The sequence below is a fragment of the Salmo trutta genome, unplaced genomic scaffold (genome assembly GCF_901001165.1).
Source record: "Salmo trutta unplaced genomic scaffold, fSalTru1.1, whole genome shotgun sequence".
Lineage (NCBI taxonomy): Eukaryota > Metazoa > Chordata > Actinopteri > Salmoniformes > Salmonidae > Salmo > Salmo trutta.
The window spans coordinates 131,043-148,450 of record NW_021822768.1 but is presented as its reverse complement, the minus strand read 5'-3'; the positions used below and the strand labels follow the sequence as shown (position 1 = coordinate 148,450).

Sequence of the window (17,408 nt, the reverse complement as noted above, 5' to 3'; positions counted from 1 at the left end):
GATAACTCATGGTGACTAAGAGCGGTTAGATAACTCACTGTGACTCTGAGAGTGGTTAGATAACTCACGGTGACTAAGAGCGGTTAGATAACTCATGGTGACTCTGAGAGCGGTTAGATAACTCACTGTGACTCTAAGAGCGGTTAGATAACTCATGGTGACTTAGAGTGGTTAGATAACTCACGGTGACTCTAAGAGCGGTTAGATAACTCACGGTGACTCTGAGAGCGGTTAGATAACTCACTGTGACTCTAAGAGCGGTTAGATAACTCACGGTGACTCTAAGAGCGGTTAGATAACTCACGGTGACTAAGAGCGGTTAGATAACTCACTGTGACTCTAAGAGCGGTTAGATAACTCACTGTGACTAAGAGCGGTTAGATAACTCATGGTGACTCTAAGAGCGGTTAGATAACTCACTGTGACTCTGAGAGTGGTTAGATAACTCACGGTGACTAAGAGCGGTTAGATAACTCATGGTGACTCTGAGAGCGGTTAGATAACTCACTGTGACTCTAAGAGCGGTTAGATAACTCATGGTGACTTAGAGTGGTTAGATAACTCACGGTGACTCTAAGAGCGGTTAGATAACTCACGGTGACTCTGAGAGCGGTTAGATAACTCACTGTGACTCTAAGAGCGGTTAGATAACTCACGGTGACTCTAAGAGCGGTTAGATAACTCACGGTGACTAAGAGCGGTTAGATAACTCACTGTGACTCTAAGAGCGGTTAGATAACTCACTGTGACTAAGAGCGGTTAGATAACTCATGGTGACTCTAAGAGCGGTTAGATAACTCACTGTGACTCTGAGAGCGGTTAGATAACTCACTGTGACTCTGAGAGCGGTTAGATAACTCACTGTGACTCTGAGAGCGGTTAGATAACTCACTGTGACTCTGAGAGCGGTTAGATAACTCACGGTGACTCTGAGAGCGGTTAGATAACTCACGGTGACTCTGAGAGCGGTTAGATAACTCACTGTGACTCTGAGAGCGGTTAGATAACTCACGGTGACTCTGAGAGCGGTTAGATAACTCACGGTGACTCTGAGAGCGGTTAGATAACTCACTGTGACTCTAAGAGTGGTTAGATAACTCACGGTGACTCTAAGAGTGGTTAGATAACTCACGGTGACTCTGAGAGCGGTTAGATAACTCACGGTGACTCTAAGAGCGGTTAGATAACTCACTGTGACTCTGAGAGCGGTTAGATAACTCACTGTGACTCTAAGAGCGGTTAGATAACTCACGGTGACTCTAAGAGCGGTTAGATAACTCATTACCAGCAGGTGGCAGTACAGTTTACTTAAATTGGAGAGAACTGCAACTGTCATTTATTCCATGGATTTTTCAAAGTAATATGTTGTTTTTATCGCCTCACCTCAAGGGTTCCTTATCGATCCATTGATTGACTGATTTGTCTTCCAGAATGCGATCCACAACCACATCCGTCTGTTTGAACCTCTGGTGATCAAGGCTCTGAAACAGTACACCACTTCCACCTCTGTAGCGCTGCAGAGACAGGTCCTAGACCTGCTGGCACAGCTAGTACAGCTACGAGTCAACTACTGTCTGCTGGACTCAGACCAGGTGAGAATACACACACACACACACACACACACACACACAGCGTTTACACAAGCAGACCAATTGTGATCTTTTTTTTTCTCACTAATTGGTCTATTGACCAATCAGATTAGCTATGAAACAGATCTGATGTGTTGAAGATTTCCACCAATTAGTGGAAGAAAAAGATCAGAATTGGTCTGCCTGTGTGAACGCTGCCTTATAGACACACAGACACAGGCAGTGTGATTGTAACCTAGTCTCTCTGTTCCAGGTGTTCATAGGTTTTGTATTGAAGCAGTTTGAGTACATTGAGGTGGGACAGTTCAGGTAAGACCTTGTTCTGTTTCACCCCTTTTCATCAGCTTTTGACCAAGCACCCAGAAGGGCTGGTCTGATTTCTAAACTGTTTGTTGAGAATGCTACTTCCTGTTCTCATTGTGTGATAGTGTCCATCCAAAAAGGCTTGTCTGATTTCTACACTTTAAATTGAGCATGTTGTCTGATGTTCTCTGTCTCTCTGTCTCTGTTTCTCTCTCTGTCTCTCTCTCTCTGTTTCTCTCTCTGTCTCTCTCTCTCTCTCTCTCTCTCTCCGTCTCTCTCTCTCTGTTTCTCTCTCTGTCTCTCTCTCTCTCTGTTTCTCTCCGTCTCTCTGTCTCCGTCTCTCTGTCTCCGTCTCTCTGTCTCCGTCTCTCTGTCTCCGTCTCTCTGTCTCTCTCTCTGTCTCTCTCTCTGTCTCTCTCTCTGTCTCTCTGTCTCTCTCTCTGTCTCTCTCTCTCTGTCTCTCTCTCTCTGTCTCTCTCTCTCCGTCTCTCTCTCTCTCTCTCTGTCTCTCTCTCTGTTTCTCTCTCTGTCTCTCTCTCTCTCTCTCTCCGTCTCTCTCTCTCCGTCTCTCTCTCTCCGTCTCTCTGTCTCTCTCTCTGTCTCTCTCTCTCTGTCTCTCTCTCTGTCTCTCTTTGTCTCTGTCTCTCCAGAGATTCGGAGGCGATTGTCCCCAATATATTCTTCTTCCTGGTTCTGTTGTCGTACGAGCGGTACCACTCCAAACAGATCATCAGCATCCCAAAGATCATTCAACTCTGTGATGGCATCATGGCTAGTGGGAGGAAGGCTGTCACTCATGGTAGGAACACACACAGAGCCTATACACTGACCACATGCCCATGTTGTGTTATAGAATAATATTGGATCCAGGACTCACTGGTGGTTGATGATGATGTGGGTCTTTCTCCTCCTGTCTCCTTGTCTGACTGGGTCTTTCTCCTCTGTCTCCTTGTCTGACTGTGTCTTTCTCCTCCATCTTGTCTGACTGGGTCTTTCTCCTCCGTCTCCTTGTCTGACTGGGTCTTTCTCCTCTGTCTCCTTGTCTGACTGGGTCTTTCTCCTCCTGTCTCCTTGTCTGACTGGGTCTTTCTCCTCTGTCTCCTTGTCTGACTGGGTCTTTCTCCTCCGTCTCCTTGTCTGACTGGGTCTTTCTCCTCTGTCTCCTTGTCTGACTGGGTCTTTCTCCTCCGTCTCCTTGTCTGACTGGGTCTTTCTCCTCCATCTTGTCTGACTGTGTTTTTCTCCTCCATCTTGTCTGACTGGGTCTTTCTCCTCCATCTTGACTGACTGGGTCTTTCTCCTCTGTCTCCTTGTCTGACTGGGTCTTTCTCCTCTGTCTCCTTGTCTGACTGGGTCTTTCTCCTCCGTCTCCTTGTCTGACTGGGTCTTTCTCCTCCATCTTGTCTGACTGGGTCTTTCTCTGTCTCCTTGTCTGACTGGGTCTTTCTCCTCCATCTTGTCTGACTGGGTCTTTCTCCTCCATCTTGTCTGACTGGGTCTTTCTCCTCCATCTTGTCTGACTGGGTCTTTCTCCTCCGTCTCCTTGTCTGACTGGGTCTTTCTCCTCCATCTTGTCTGACTGGGTCTTTCTCCTCTGTCTCCTTGTCTGACTGGGTCTTTCTCCTCTGTCTCCTTGTCTGACTGGGTCTTTCTCCTCCATCTTGTCTGACTGGGTCTTTCTCCTCCTGTCTCCTTGTCTGACTGGGTCTTTCTCCTCCATCTTGTCTGACTGGGTCTTTCTCCTCCGTCTCCTTGTCTGACTGGGTCTTTCTCCTCCGTCTCCTTGTCTGACTGGGTCTTTCTCCTCTGTCTCCTTGTCTGACTGGGTCTTTCTCCTCTGTCTCCTTGTCTGACTGGGTCTTTCTCCTCCATCTTGTCTGACTGGGTCTTTCTCCTCCATCTTGTCTGACTGGGTCTTTCTCCTCCGTCTCCTTGTCTGACTGGGTCTTTCTCCTCTGTCTCCTTGTCTGACTGGGTCTTTCTCCTCTGTCTCCTTGTCTGACTGGGTCTTTCTCCTCCATCTTGTCTGACTGGGTCTTTCTCCTCCATCTTGTCTGACTGGGTCTTTCTCCTCCATCTTGTCTGACTGGGTCTTTCTCCTCCATCTTGTCTGACTGGGTCTTTCTCCTCCATCTTGTCTGACTGGTCTTTCTCCTCCATCTTGTCTGACTGGGTCTTTCTCCTCTGTCTCCTTGTCTGACTGGGTCTTTCTCCTCCGTCTCCTTGTCTGACTGGGTCTTTCTCCTCCATCTTGTCTGACTGGGTCTTTCTCCTCCATCTTGTCTGACTGGGTCTTTCTCCTCCGTCTCCTTGTCTGACTGGGTCTTTCTCCTCCATCTTGTCTGACTGGGTCTTTCTCCTCCATCTTGTCTGACTGGGTCTTTCTCCTCCATCTTGTCTGACTGGGTCTTTCTCCTCCTGTCTCCTTGTCTGACTGGGTCTTTCTCCTCCGTCTCCTTGTCTGACTGGGTCTTTCTCCTCTGTCTCCTTGTCTGACTGGGTCTTTCTCCTCCGTCTCCTTGTCTGACTGGGTCTTTCTCCTCCATCTTGTCTGACTGTGTTTTTCTCCTCCATCTTGTCTGACTGGGTCTTTCTCCTCCATCTTGACTGACTGGGTCTTTCTCCTCTGTCTCCTTGTCTGACTGGGTCTTTCTCCTCTGTCTCCTTGTCTGACTGTGTTTTTCTCCTCCTTCTTGTCTGACTGGGTCTTTCTCCTCCATCTTGTCTGACTGGGTCTTTCTCCTCCATCTTGTCTGACTGGGTCTTTCTCCTCTGTCTCCTTGTCTGACTGGGTCTTTCTCCTCTGTCTCCTTGTCTGACTGTGTTTTTCTCCTCCTTCTTGTCTGACTGGGTCTTTCTCCTCCATCTTGTCTGACTGGGTCTTTCTCCTCCATCTTGTCTGACTGGGTCTTTCTCCTCCTGTCTCCTTGTCTGACTGGGTCTTTCTCCTCCGTCTCCTTGTCTGACTGGGTCTTTCTCCTCCGTCTCCTTGTCTGACTGGGTCTTTCTCCTCTGTCTCCTTGTCTGACTGGGTCTTTCTCCTCCTGTCTCCTTTTCTGACTGGGTCTTTCTCCTCTGTCTCCTTGTCTGACTGGGTCTTTCTCCTCTGTCTCCTTGTCTGACTGGGTCTTTCTCCTCTGTCTCCTTGTCTGACTGGGTCTTTCTCCTCTGTCTCCTTGTCTGACTGGGTCTTTCTCCTCCATCTTGTCTGACTGGGTCTTTCTCCTCCATCTTGTCTGACTGGGTCTTTCTCCTCCATCTTGTCTGACTGGGTCTTTCTCCTCTGTCTCCTTGTCTGACTGGGTCTTTCTCCTCTGTCTCCTTGTCTGACTGGGTCTTTCTCCTCCATCTTGTCTGACTGGGTCTTTCTCCTCCATCTTGTCTGACTGGGTCTTTCTCCTCCGTCTCCTTGTCTGACTGGGTCTTTCTCCTCCATCTCCTTGTCTGACTGGGTCTTTCTCCTCCATCTTGTCTGACTGGGTCTTTCTCCTCCATCTTGTCTGACTGGGTCTTTCTCCTCTGTCTCCTTGTCTGACTGGGTCTTTCTCCTCCATCTTGTCTGACTGGGTCTTTCTCCTCCATCTTGTCTGACTGGGTCTTTCTCCTCCATCTTGTCTGACTGGGTCTTTCTCCTCCATCTTGTCTGACTGGGTCTTTCTCCTCTGTCTCCTTGTCTGACTGGGTCTTTCTCCTCTGTCTCCTTGTCTGACTGGGTCTTTCTCCTCCGTCTCCTTGTCTGACTGGGTCTTTCTCCTCCATCTTGTCTGACTGGGTCTTTCTCCTCCATCTTGTCTGACTGGGTCTTTCTCTGTCTCCTTGTCTGACTGGGTCTTTCTCCTCCATCTTGTCTGACTGGGTCTTTCTCCTCCATCTTGTCTGACTGGGTCTTTCTCCTCCGTCTCCTTGTCTGACTGGGTCTTTCTCCTCCATCTTGTCTGACTGGGTTTTTCTCCTCCATCTTGTCTGACTGGGTCTTTCTCCTCTGTCTCCTTGTCTGACTGGGTCTTTCTCCTCTGTCTCCTTGTCTGACTGGGTTTTTCTCCTCCATCTTGTCTGACTGGGTCTTTCTCCTCCATCTTGTCTGACTGGGTCTTTCTCCTCCGTCTCCTTGTCTGACTGGGTCTTTCTGCCCATACAGCCATCCCAGCCCTGCAGCCTATAGTCCATGACCTGTTTGTTCTGAGAGGCTCCAACAAGGCTGACGCTGGGAAGGAACTGGACACCCAGAAAGAGGTGGTGGTCTCCATGCTGCTGAGACTCATACAGTACCACCAGGTAAACACACTTTGGAACCATGGAATCTTGGTACTTTGGAACCATGAAACCTTGGTACTTTGGAATCATGAAACCTTGGTACTTTGGAACCTTGGTACTTTGGAACCTTGGTACTTTGGAACCATGGAACCTTGGTACTTTGGAACCATGGAACCTTGGAACCATGGAACCTTGGTACTTTGGAACCTTGGTACTTTGGAACCATGGAACCTTGGTACTTTGGAACCATGGAACCTTGGTACTTTGGAACCATGGAACCATAGTACTTTGGAACCATGGTAATTTGGAACCATGGAACCTTGGTACTTTGGAACCATGGAACCTTGGTACTTTGGAACCATGGAACCTTGGTACTTTGGAACCTTGGTACTTTGGAACCATGGAAACTTGGTACTTTGGAACCATGGAACCTTGGTACTTTGGAACCATGGAACCTTGGTACTTTGGAACCATGGAACCTTGGTACTTTGGAACCATGGTTCTTTGGAACCATGGAACCTTGCTACTTTGGAACCATGGAACCTTGCTACTTTGGAACCTTGGTACTTTGGAACCATGGAACTTTGGAACCATGGAACCTTGGTACTTTGGAATCATGAAACCTTGGTACTTTGGAACCTTGGTACTTTGGAACCTTGGTACTTTGGAACCTTGGTACTTTGGGACCTTGGTACTTTGGAACCATGAAACCGTGGTACTTTGGAACCATGAAACCGTGGTACTTTGGAACCATGAAACCTTGGTACTTTGGAATCTTGGTACTTTGGAATCTTGGTACTTTAGAATCTTGGTACTTTGGAACCTTGGTACTTTGGAACCTTGATACTTTGGAACCTTGGTACTTTGGAACCTTGATACTTTGGAACCTTGGTACTTTGGGACCTTGGTACTTTGGAACCATGGAACCGTGGTACTTTGGAACCATGAAACCGTGGTACTTTGGAACCTTGGTACTTTGGAACCTTTGTGCTTTGGAACCTTTGTGCTTTGGAATCTTGGTACTTTGGAATCTTGGTACTTTGGAACCATTAAATATTTGAACCATTACAACCATGTAACATTTTCACCTGTGTGACCTTTGACCCCTGTGCTTCTGCGTTTAGGTGCTGGAGATGTTCATCCTGGTCCTCCAGCAGTGTCACAAGGAGAACGAGGACAAGTGGAAGAGATTGTCCAGACAGATCGCTGACATCATACTGCCCATGATAGGAAAACAACAGGTACGAACACAGTGAGAGAGACGGAGAGCTTGTAAACTTATTTAAAATGATTCCTGCTCTGCCTGTTCCTATGGACTGTCAATCCCGTCCCAAACTTGACTCTGGAATTTCACTGAGGTAGTAACACAGGACCTGAGGTGATGTCGACCTGTAGTGTCACTGAGGTAGTAACACAGGACCTGAGGTGATGTCGACCTGTAGTGTCACTGAGGTAGTAACACAGGACCTGAGGTAATGTAGACCTGTAGTGTCACTGAGGTAGTAACACAGGACCTGAGGTGATGTCGGCCTGTCGTGTGTCACTGAGGTAGTAACACAGGACCTGAGGTGATGTCGACCTGTAGTGTCACTGAGGTAGTAACACAGGACCTGAGGTGATGTCAAGTGATTTCGTGTTGTGTCCTAGATGCACCTGGACTCCCCTGAGGCTCTGGGAGTGTTGAACACTCTGTTTGAGACGGTCGCCCCCTCCTCTCTCCGCCCGGTAGACATGCTGCTGAAGGGAATGTTCACTACACCTGCTACCATGGTGAGACACACGGAATTTGCGCTTTTGGATAATTCAATCGTTGCCAGGTCTTTACTGAGGCTAACTCTTTCTCTCCCTCCCTCCCTCCCTCCCCACTCCCTCCCTCCCTCCCCACTCCCCTCCCTCCCTACTCCCTCCCTCTCTCCTCCTCTCTCTCCCCCACTCCCTCCTCCTCTCTCTCCCTCTCTCCCCCACTCCCTCCCTCCCTCTCCCCCACTCCCTCCTCCTCTCTCTCCCTCCCTCCCTCCCCACTCCCTCCTCCTCTCTCTCCCTCCTCCTCTCTCTCCTTCCCTCCTTCCCTCCCTCCCTCCTCCTCTCTCTCCCCCCCACTCCCTCCCTCCCCACTCCCTCCTCCTCTCTCCCCCACTCCCTCCTCTCCCTCCCTCCTTCCCTCCCTCCCCCACTCTCTCCTCCTCTCTCTCCCTCCCTCCCCAGGCTAATGTCAACACAGTTCAGTTGTGGGTATCAGGTGTCTTGGCTGTCCTCAGAGTCCTCATCTCTCAGTCCACTGAAGACATAGTCCTCTCTCGTGTCCACGAGCTCTCCCTCTCTCCTCTCCTCCTCTCCTGTCCCACCATCCGACATCTCCACGACGACAGCAGCCTCTCGTCGCCCCCGCAACCGCCTCTGGCGACCCCGGCAACTGTCGCCCCCGACAACCAGGAGGCCAACGGAGAGCGGGTGCTGCCGGAGGAGACCTTTGCCAGGTGAGTGCCGTATCGGGTCTTCACGGTTGCTCTGTGGTTATTATGGTTTCCCCCATGTACTCTCCCATCTACAGGTTCCTACTCCAGCTAGTAGGAGTGATATCTCCTCTCCTCTCTCCAGGTTCCTACTCCAGCTAGAAGGAGTGATGTCTCCTCTCCTCTCCTCTCTCCAGGTTCCTACTCCAGCTAGTAGGAGTGATGTCTCCTCTCCTCTCTCCAGGTTCCTACTCCAGCTAGTAGGAGTGATGTCTCCTCTCCTCTCTCCAGGTTCCTACTCCAGCTAGTAGGAGTGATGTCTCCTCTCCTCTCCTCTCTCCAGGTTCCTACTCCAGCTAGTAGGAGTGATGTCTCCTCTCCTCTCCTCTCTCCAGGTTCCTACTCCAGCTAGTAGGAGTGATGTCTCCTCTCCTCTCTCCAGGTTCCTACTCCAGCTAGTAGGAGTGATGTCTCCTCTCCTCTCCTCTCTCCAGGTTCCTACTCCAGCTAGTAGGAGTGATGTCTCCTCTCCTCTCCTCTCTCCAGGTTCCTACTCCAGCTAGTAGGAGTGATGTCTCCTCTCCTCTCTCCAGGTTCCTACTCCAGCTAGTAGGAGTGATGTCTCCTCTCCTCTCCTCTCTCCAGGTTCCTACTCCAGCTAGTAGGAGTGATATCTCCTCTCCTCTCTCCAGGTTCCTACTCCAGCTAGTAGGAGTGATGTTAGAGGACATCTCTACCAGACAGGTGAAGGTTGACATGACAGAACAGCAACACACGTTCTACTGTCAACAGCTGGGGACTCTGTTAATGTGTCTCATACACATCTTCAAGAGTGGTGAGTGGACAGATATACACATTTATATATATATTTATATATATATATATATATATACACACATACATTTAGATATACAGTGAGGGAAAAAAGTATTTGATCCCCTGCTGATTTTGTACGTTTGCCCACTGACAAAGAAATTATCTGTCTATAATTTTAATGGTAGGTTTATTTGAACAGTGAGAGACAGAATAACAACAAAAAAACGCATGTCAAAAATGTTATAAATTGATTTGCATTTTAATGAGGGAAATAAGTATTTGACCCCTCTGCAAAACTTGACTTAGTACTTGGTGGCAAAACCCTTGTTGGCAATCACAGAGGTCAGATGTTTCTTGTAGTTGGCCACCAGGTTTGCAAACATCTCAGGAGGGATTTTGTCCCACTCCTCTTTGCAGATCTTCTCCAAGTCATTAAGGTTTCGAGGCTGACGTTTGGCAACTCGAACCTTCAGCTCCCTCCACAGATTTTCTATGGGATTAAGGTCTGGAGACTGGCTAGGCCACTCCAGGATCTCAATGTGCTTCTTCTTGGCCATGTGTTTTGGGTCATTGTCATGCTGGAATACCCATCCACGACCCATTTTCAATGCCCTGGCTGAGGGAAGGAGGTTCTCACCCAAGATTTGACGGTACATGGCCCCGTCCATCGTCCCTTTGATGCGGTGAAGTTGTCCTGTCCCCTTAGCAGAAAAACACCCCCAAAGCATAATGTTTCCACCTCCATGTTTGACGGTGGGGATGGTGTTCTTGGGGTCATAGGCAGCATTCCTCCTCCTCCAAACACGGCGAGTTGAGTTGATGCCAAAGAGCTCCATTTTGGTGTCGTCTGACCACAACACTTTCACCAGTTGTCCTCTGAATCATTCAGATGTTCATTGGCAAACTTCAGATGGGCCTGTATATGTATTCTTGAGCAGGGGGATCTTGCGGGCGCTGCAGGATTTCAGTCCCTCACGGCTTAATGTGTTACCAATTGTTTTCTTGCTGACTATGGTCCCAGCTGCCTTGAGATCATTGACAAGATCCTCCCGTGTAGTTCTGGGCTGATTCCTCACCGTTCTCATGATCATTGCAACTCCACGAGGTGAGATCTTGCATGGAGCCCCAGGGCCGAGGGATATTGACAGTTCTTTTGTGTTTCTTCCATTTGCGAATAATCGCACCAACTGTTGTCACCTTCTCACCAAGCTGCTTGGCGATGGTCTTGTAGCCCATTCCAGCCTTGTGTAGCTCTACAATCTTGTCCCTGACATCCTTGGAGAGCTCTTTGGTCTTGGCCATGGTGGAGAGTTTGGAATCTGATTGATTGATTGCTTCTGTGGACAGGTGTCTTTTATACAGGTAACAAACTGAGATTAGGAGCACTCCCTTTAAGAGTGTGCTCCTAATCTCAGCTCGTTACCTGTATAAAAGACACCTGGGAGCCAGAAATCTTTCTGATTGAGAGGGGGTCAAATACTTATTTCCCTCATTAAAATGCAAATCATTTTATAAATTTTTTTACATGTGTTTTTCTGGATTTTTTTGTTGTTATTCTGTCTCTCACTGTTCAAATAAACCTACCATTAAAATTATAGACTGATCATTTCTTTGTCAGTGGGCAAACGTACAAAATCAGCAGGGGATCAAATACTTTTTTCTCTCACTGTATATATATGCCCACACATATTTATGAATGTTTAGAATGTTAGTATGAACTCTCTCGGCCCCCATCCCTCCCTCTCTTCCTCCCTCCCTCCCCTCTCTCTCTTCAGGCATGTTCCGTAGGATCACGGCAGCAGCCACCCGTCTCCTGAAGGGTGAGGCTGGTCTGGGTGGAGCTCCAGGGGTCAGTGGTGTGTTCTACCCCCTAGAGGGTCTTAATGCCATGGTGGGCTGCCTGGTGACCACACACCCCTCTCTGGTTCTGCTCTGGTGCCAAGTCCTCCTCATCATCAACTACACCAACTACAGCTGGTGGACAGAGGTACACCAGACACCCAGGTAGGTCTCTCTCTGAGGTACACCAGACACCCAGGTAGGTCTCTCTCTGAGGTACACCAGACACCCAGGTAGGTCTCTCTCTGAGGTACACCAGACACCCAGGTAGGTCTCTCTCTGAGGTACACCAGACACCCAGGTAGGTCTCTCTCTGAGGTACACCAGACACCCAGGTAGGTCTCTCTCTCTGAGGTACACCAGACACCCAGGTAGGTCTCTCTCTGAGGTACACCAGACACCCAGGTAGGTCTCTCTGAGGTACACCAGACACCCAGGTAGGTCTCTCTCTGAGGTACACCAGACACCCAGGTAGGTCTCTCTCTCTGAGGTACACCAGACACCCAGGTAGGTCTCTCTCTCTGAGGTACACCAGACACCCAGGTAGGTCTCTCTCTGAGGTACACCAGACACCCAGGTAGGTCTCTCTGAGGTACACCAGACACCCAGGTAGGTCTCTCTCTGAGGTACACCAGACACCCAGGTAGGTCTCTCTCTCTCTCTCTGTCTCTCACTCACACAGACATACAACCACAGACAGACGGACATGCATACACACACGGATGGAGGAACGGACAGACACACGGGGGCGAACACGCACCAAATCCTAAATGATTTGACTCTCCCTCCACCTCCCTCTGTAGGAGACAGAGTCTGTCCTGCACCAAGCTGCTGAGCCCTCATTCCTCAGGAGGGGTGGAGGAGGAGAGACCAGAGGCCAGGCTGGCCATGTGTAACAGAGAGATCGTACGCAGGGGAGGACTCATTCTCTTCTGTGACTACGTGGTGAGACTATAGGTCCCTATAAAGCATTATAACTGGGGAGCTATTAAGCGTTATAACTGCTGTGACTCTTTGTTTTTATTCTACCTTTCCAGAATGTTCCACTTGACTGCCTTCTCTTACCCATAATCCTCCTCTCTCCCTCTGTAGTGTCAGAACCTGCACGACTCGGAGCACCTGACCTGGCTGATCGTCAACCACGTCCGCGACCTCATCAACCTTTCCCATGAGCCTCCGGTGCAGGACTTCATCAGTGCCGTGCACCGCAACTCTGCCGCCTCGGGACTGTTTATACAGGCTATACAGTCACGCTGTGACAACCTCTCTACAGTTAGTACACACACACACACACACACACTCTCACACATACACACACACACACGCACACTCTCTCACACACACTGTAGACTAATACAGAGTAGACGTGACAACCTCTCGACAGTACACACTCGTTTATTGCTCTGTTTATACAACGGGTGGGTCTAATCCTGAATGCTGATTGGTTGAAACCGCATTCCAGCCGGTGTCTCTTCCACAAGTTACTACCGGCTAAATCTATGTCGTTAAAATGCCTATTTACTTTGTTCCATCTGACTGGGCAATCCCCTGTCTCATCAGCCCAGCCAGGCAATGTATAAACTTGTTCTCCACTATAAAAAGCATCTAGACATTATCTGACGTTTCTTTAAGACTAACATTTAGTTTTCAACAGTGGAGATTTGTATAAACCTGCTGTCTGTCCGACATTTACAACATTGTTTCAATATTCAAATTCAAATCTCCAGCTGTCCAATAGTAATGAACGTGTCGGGACGAGACAGACAGACAGACAGGCAGGTTGTTTTTTTCAGCCAGTCTAAATCATGAATCAGCATCATGTTTATGGATATATACAAAGAAATATCAATTGAAAACAGGTAAAACCAAATGAAGTGCAGCTAGTTTGCAGTCTTTCCAGCTTCAGTTTGAAGTGATTGTGTTAGCTGTGTTGTTGGCTGTGTTAGCTGTGTTCTTAGCTGTGTTGTTAGCTGTGTTGTTCGCTGTGTTGTTAGCTGTGTTGTTAGCTGTGTTGTTAGCTGTGTTGTTGGCTGTGTTGTTGGCTGTGTTGTTGGCTGTGTTGTTGGCTGTGTTGTTGGCTGTGTTGTTAGCTGTGTTGTTAGCTGTGTTGTTGGCTGTGTTGTTGGCTGTGTTGTTCGCTGTGTTGTTCGCTGTGTTGTTCGCTGTGTTGTTGGCTGTGTTGTTGGCTGTGTTGTTGGCTGTGTTGTTGGCTGTGTTGTTGGCTGTGTTGTTAGCTGTGTTGTTGGCTGTGTTGTTGGCTGTGTTGTTGGCTGTGTTGTTGGCTGTGTTGTTGGCTGTGTTGTTGGCTGTGTTGTTGGCTGTGTTGTTGGCTGTGTTGTTGGCTGTGTTGTTGGCTGTGTTGTTGGCTGTGTTGTTGGCTGTGTTGTTCGCTGTGTTGTTGGCTGTGTTGTTGGCTGTGTAGTTCGCTGTGTTGTTGGCTGTGTAGTTCACTGTGTTGTTGGTTAGCTCCTCTGAACAACAGTGTCCTGACGAGTGAGCACATGTTCTATCCCAGGAGAAATCACGCCTCATTAGCTCATTGTTATGGAAGTGTCCAACTAAATGTCACTAGAAAACAACTTTAAACAAATGTAAATGCAGCTACTGTTGTTATTCTGGCTGCACTGTTTGATGTGACTGTAAGTTAGCCGCAGTTGGTTAGCTAGCAAGCATGGAATAAGAACTTAGCCAGCCAGTACGGCAATAGAACATTTAGAATGAACGACTGGGTCTCTGGAAACTGAACAGACAGAATGAACGACTGGGTCTCTGGAAACTGAACAGACAGAATGAACGACTGGGTCTCTGGAAACTGAACAGACAGAATGAACGACTGGGTCTCTGGAAACTGAACAGACAGAATGAACGACTGGGTCTCTGGAAACTGAACAGACAGAATGAACGACTGGGTCTCTGGAAACTGAACAGACAGAATGAACGACTGGGTCTCTGGAAACTGAACAGACAGAATGAACGACTGGGTCTCTGGAAACTGAACATTTAGAACGAACGACTGGGTCTCTGAGAGGAAACTGAACAGACAGAATGAACGACTGGGTCTCTGGAAACTGAACAGACAGAATGAACGACTGGGTCTCTGGAAACTGAACATTTAGAATGAACGACTGGGTCTCTGGAAACTGAACATTTAGAACGAACGACTGGGTCTCTGGAAACTGAACAGACAGAATGAACGACTGGGTCTCTGGAAACTGAACAGACAGAATGAACGACTGGGTCTCTGGAAACTGAACAGACAGAATGAACGACTGGGTCTCTGGAAACTGAACAGACAGAACGAACGACTGGGTCTCTGGAAACTGAACAGACAGAACGAACGACTGGGTCTCTGAGAGGAAACTGAACAGACAGAACGACCAACCGGTTTGGGTAGTAACCCTAGATTTGTGTCAGGACTATATCTTGTGGAAGGATGAAATAGTATGAATAAATTAAGCAAAATATTTTTTTTATGAAACTATGGAAATCATTATTAGTAACGTGTTGTATAAAAGTGATAATGCTCGCTCTCCCTCTCGCTCTCTGTCTCTCTCTCTATCTCTGTCTCTCTCTCTCTCTCTCCTCTCCCTCTCTCTCTCTCTGTCTCTCTCTCTCTGTCTCTCTGTCTCTGTCTCTCTCCTCCCTCTCTCTCTCTCTCTCTCCCCCCCCATAGCCCACCATGTTGAAGAAGACTCTTCAGTGTCTAGAAGGGATTCACCTGTCCCAGTCTGGTTCTCTGTTGATGCTCTACGTAGACAAACTACTGAATACTCCTTTCAGAGTCCTGGCTCGTATGGTTGATACTCTGGCCTGCAGGAGGGTGGAAATGCTGCTGGCTGAAACACTACAGGTAGATATACAACAGTTTAATCCAGCTGAACATGTTCTCTCTGTTCCTCTATAGAACAGTTTAGTCCAGCTGAACATGTTCTCTCTCTGTTCCTCTATAGAACAGTTTAGTCCAGCTGAACATGTTCTCTCTGTTCCTCTATACAACAGTTTAGTCCAGCTGAACATGTTCTCTCTGTTCCTCTATAGAACAGTTTAGTCCAGCTGAACATGTTCTCTCTGTTCCTCTATAGAACAGTTTAGTCCAGCTGAACATGTTCTCTCTGTTCCTCTATAGAACAGTTTAGTCCAGCTGCCAGTAGAGGAACTGGACAGAATCCAGGAATACCTTCAGATCAGTGGACTAGCTCAACGGTAACAATACTCCTCTCCTCTCTTCCTCTCTCCTCCTCTCTTCCTCTCTCCTCCCTCTCCTCTCTTCTCCTCTCCTCCTCTCTTCCCCCTCTCCTCTCTCCTCCTCTCTTCCCCCTCTCCTCTCTTCCTCTCTCCTCCTCTCTTCTCCTCTCCTCCCCCTCTCCTCTCTCCTCTTCTCCTCCTCTCTTCTCCTTCTTCTCTCCTCCTCTCTTCCCCCTCTCATCTCCCCTCTCATTCTAGTCAAATGTACATTATCTTCTTGTTTTAATGATACACTACATGACCAAAAGTATGTGGACACCTGCTTGTCAAACATCTCATTACTAAATCATGGACATTAATATGGAGTTGGTGCTATAACAGCCTCCAGTCTTCTGGGAAGGATTTCCACTAGATGTTGGAACATTGCTGCGGGGACTTGCTTCCACGAGCATTAGTGAGGTCAGGAACTGATGTTGAGCGATTAGTCCTGGCTCGCAGTCGGTGTTCCAATTCATCACAAAGGTGATCGATGGGGTTGAGGTCAGGGCTCTGTGCAGGCCAGTCAAGTTCTTCCACACCAATCTCAACAAACTATTTCTGTATTGACTTCGCTTTGTGCACGGGGGGCATTGTCATGCTGAAACAGGAAAGGGCCTTCCCCAAACTGTTGCCATAAAGTTGGAAGCACAGAATCATCTTGAAAGTCATTGTATGCTGTAGCGTTAAGATTTCCCTTCACTGGAACTAAAAGGCCCGAACCATGAATAACAGCCCCAGACCATTATTCCTCTGCCACCAAACTTTACAGTTGGCACTATGCATTGGGGCAGGTAGCGTTCTCCTGGCATCCGCCAAACCCAGATTTATCCGTCGGACTGCCAGATGGTGAAGCGTGATTAATCACTCTAGAGAACGTGTTTCCACTGCTCCAGAGTCCAATGGCAGTGAACTTTACACCACTCCAGCCAACATTTAGCATTGCGCATGGTGATCTTAGGCTTGTGTGCTGCTGCTCGGCCATGGAAACACATTTCATGAAGCTCCCAACAAACAGTTATTGTGCTGAAGTTGCTTCCAGAGTCAGTTTGGAACTCGATAGTGATTGTTGCTACGCGCTTCAGCAATCAGCGGTCCCGTTCTGTGAGCTTGTGTGGCCTACCACTTTGCGGCTGAGCCGTTGTTGCTCCTAGACGTTTCCACTTCACAATAACAGCACTTACAGTTGACCGGGGGAAGCTCTAGCACGGCAGAAATGTTACAAACTGACTTGTTGGAAAGGTGGCATCCTATGACGGTGCCACATTGAAAGTCACTGAGCTCTTTAGTAAGGCCATTCTACTGCCAATGTTTGTCTATGGAGATTGCATGGCTGTGTGCCTTATTTTATACACCTGTCAGCAGCAGGTGTGGCTGAAATAGCCGAAGCCACTATTTTGAAGGGGTGTCCATACTGCTGTATATATAGTGTATGAAGGAGTGTCCATACTGCTGTATATATAGTGTATGAAGGGGTGTCCATACTGCTGTATATATAGTGTATGAAGGGGTGTCCATACTGCTGTATATATAGAGTATGGAGGGGTGTCCATACTGCTGTATATATAGTGTATGAAGGGGTGTCCATACTGCTGTATATATAGTGTATGAAGGGGTGTCCACACTGCTGTATATATAGTGTATGAAGGGGTGTCCATACTGCTGTATATATAGTGTATGAAGGGGTGTCCATACTGCTGTATATATAGTATGAAGGGGTGTCCATACTGCTGTATATATAGTGTATGAAGGGGTGTCCATACTGCTGTATATATAGTGTATGAAGGGGTGTCCACATACTGCTGTATATATAGTGTATGAAGGGGTGTCCACATACTGCTGTATATATAGTGTATGAAGGGGTGTCCATACTGCTGTATATATAGTGTATGAAGGGGTGTCCATACTGCTGTATATATAGTGTATGGAGGGG

At 48.1% G+C, this 17,408-nt stretch overlaps 1 protein-coding gene across 5 annotated transcripts in view; it reads left to right on the top strand.

Annotated features, from left to right (window-relative positions):
• Positions 1-17,408, top strand: part of LOC115184253 (huntingtin) — a 63,140-nt gene that overhangs the window by 25,770 nt on the left and 19,962 nt on the right. For all 5 annotated transcript variants that reach the window (XM_029745287.1, XM_029745285.1, XM_029745286.1 and 2 more), the window contains exons 16-28: positions 1,431-1,592; positions 1,843-1,898; positions 2,543-2,691; positions 6,031-6,167; positions 7,271-7,387; positions 7,794-7,916; positions 8,352-8,623; positions 9,292-9,434; positions 11,191-11,419; positions 12,058-12,199; positions 12,347-12,526; positions 14,928-15,104; positions 15,381-15,457. In XM_029745287.1, the coding sequence (XP_029601147.1) occupies positions 1,431-1,592; positions 1,843-1,898; positions 2,543-2,691; positions 6,031-6,167; positions 7,271-7,387; positions 7,794-7,916; positions 8,352-8,623; positions 9,292-9,434; positions 11,191-11,419; positions 12,058-12,199; positions 12,347-12,526; positions 14,928-15,104; positions 15,381-15,457 (1,964 nt within the window). The remainder of the gene's footprint in view (positions 1-1,430; positions 1,593-1,842; positions 1,899-2,542; positions 2,692-6,030; positions 6,168-7,270; positions 7,388-7,793; positions 7,917-8,351; positions 8,624-9,291; positions 9,435-11,190; positions 11,420-12,057; positions 12,200-12,346; positions 12,527-14,927; positions 15,105-15,380; positions 15,458-17,408) is intronic.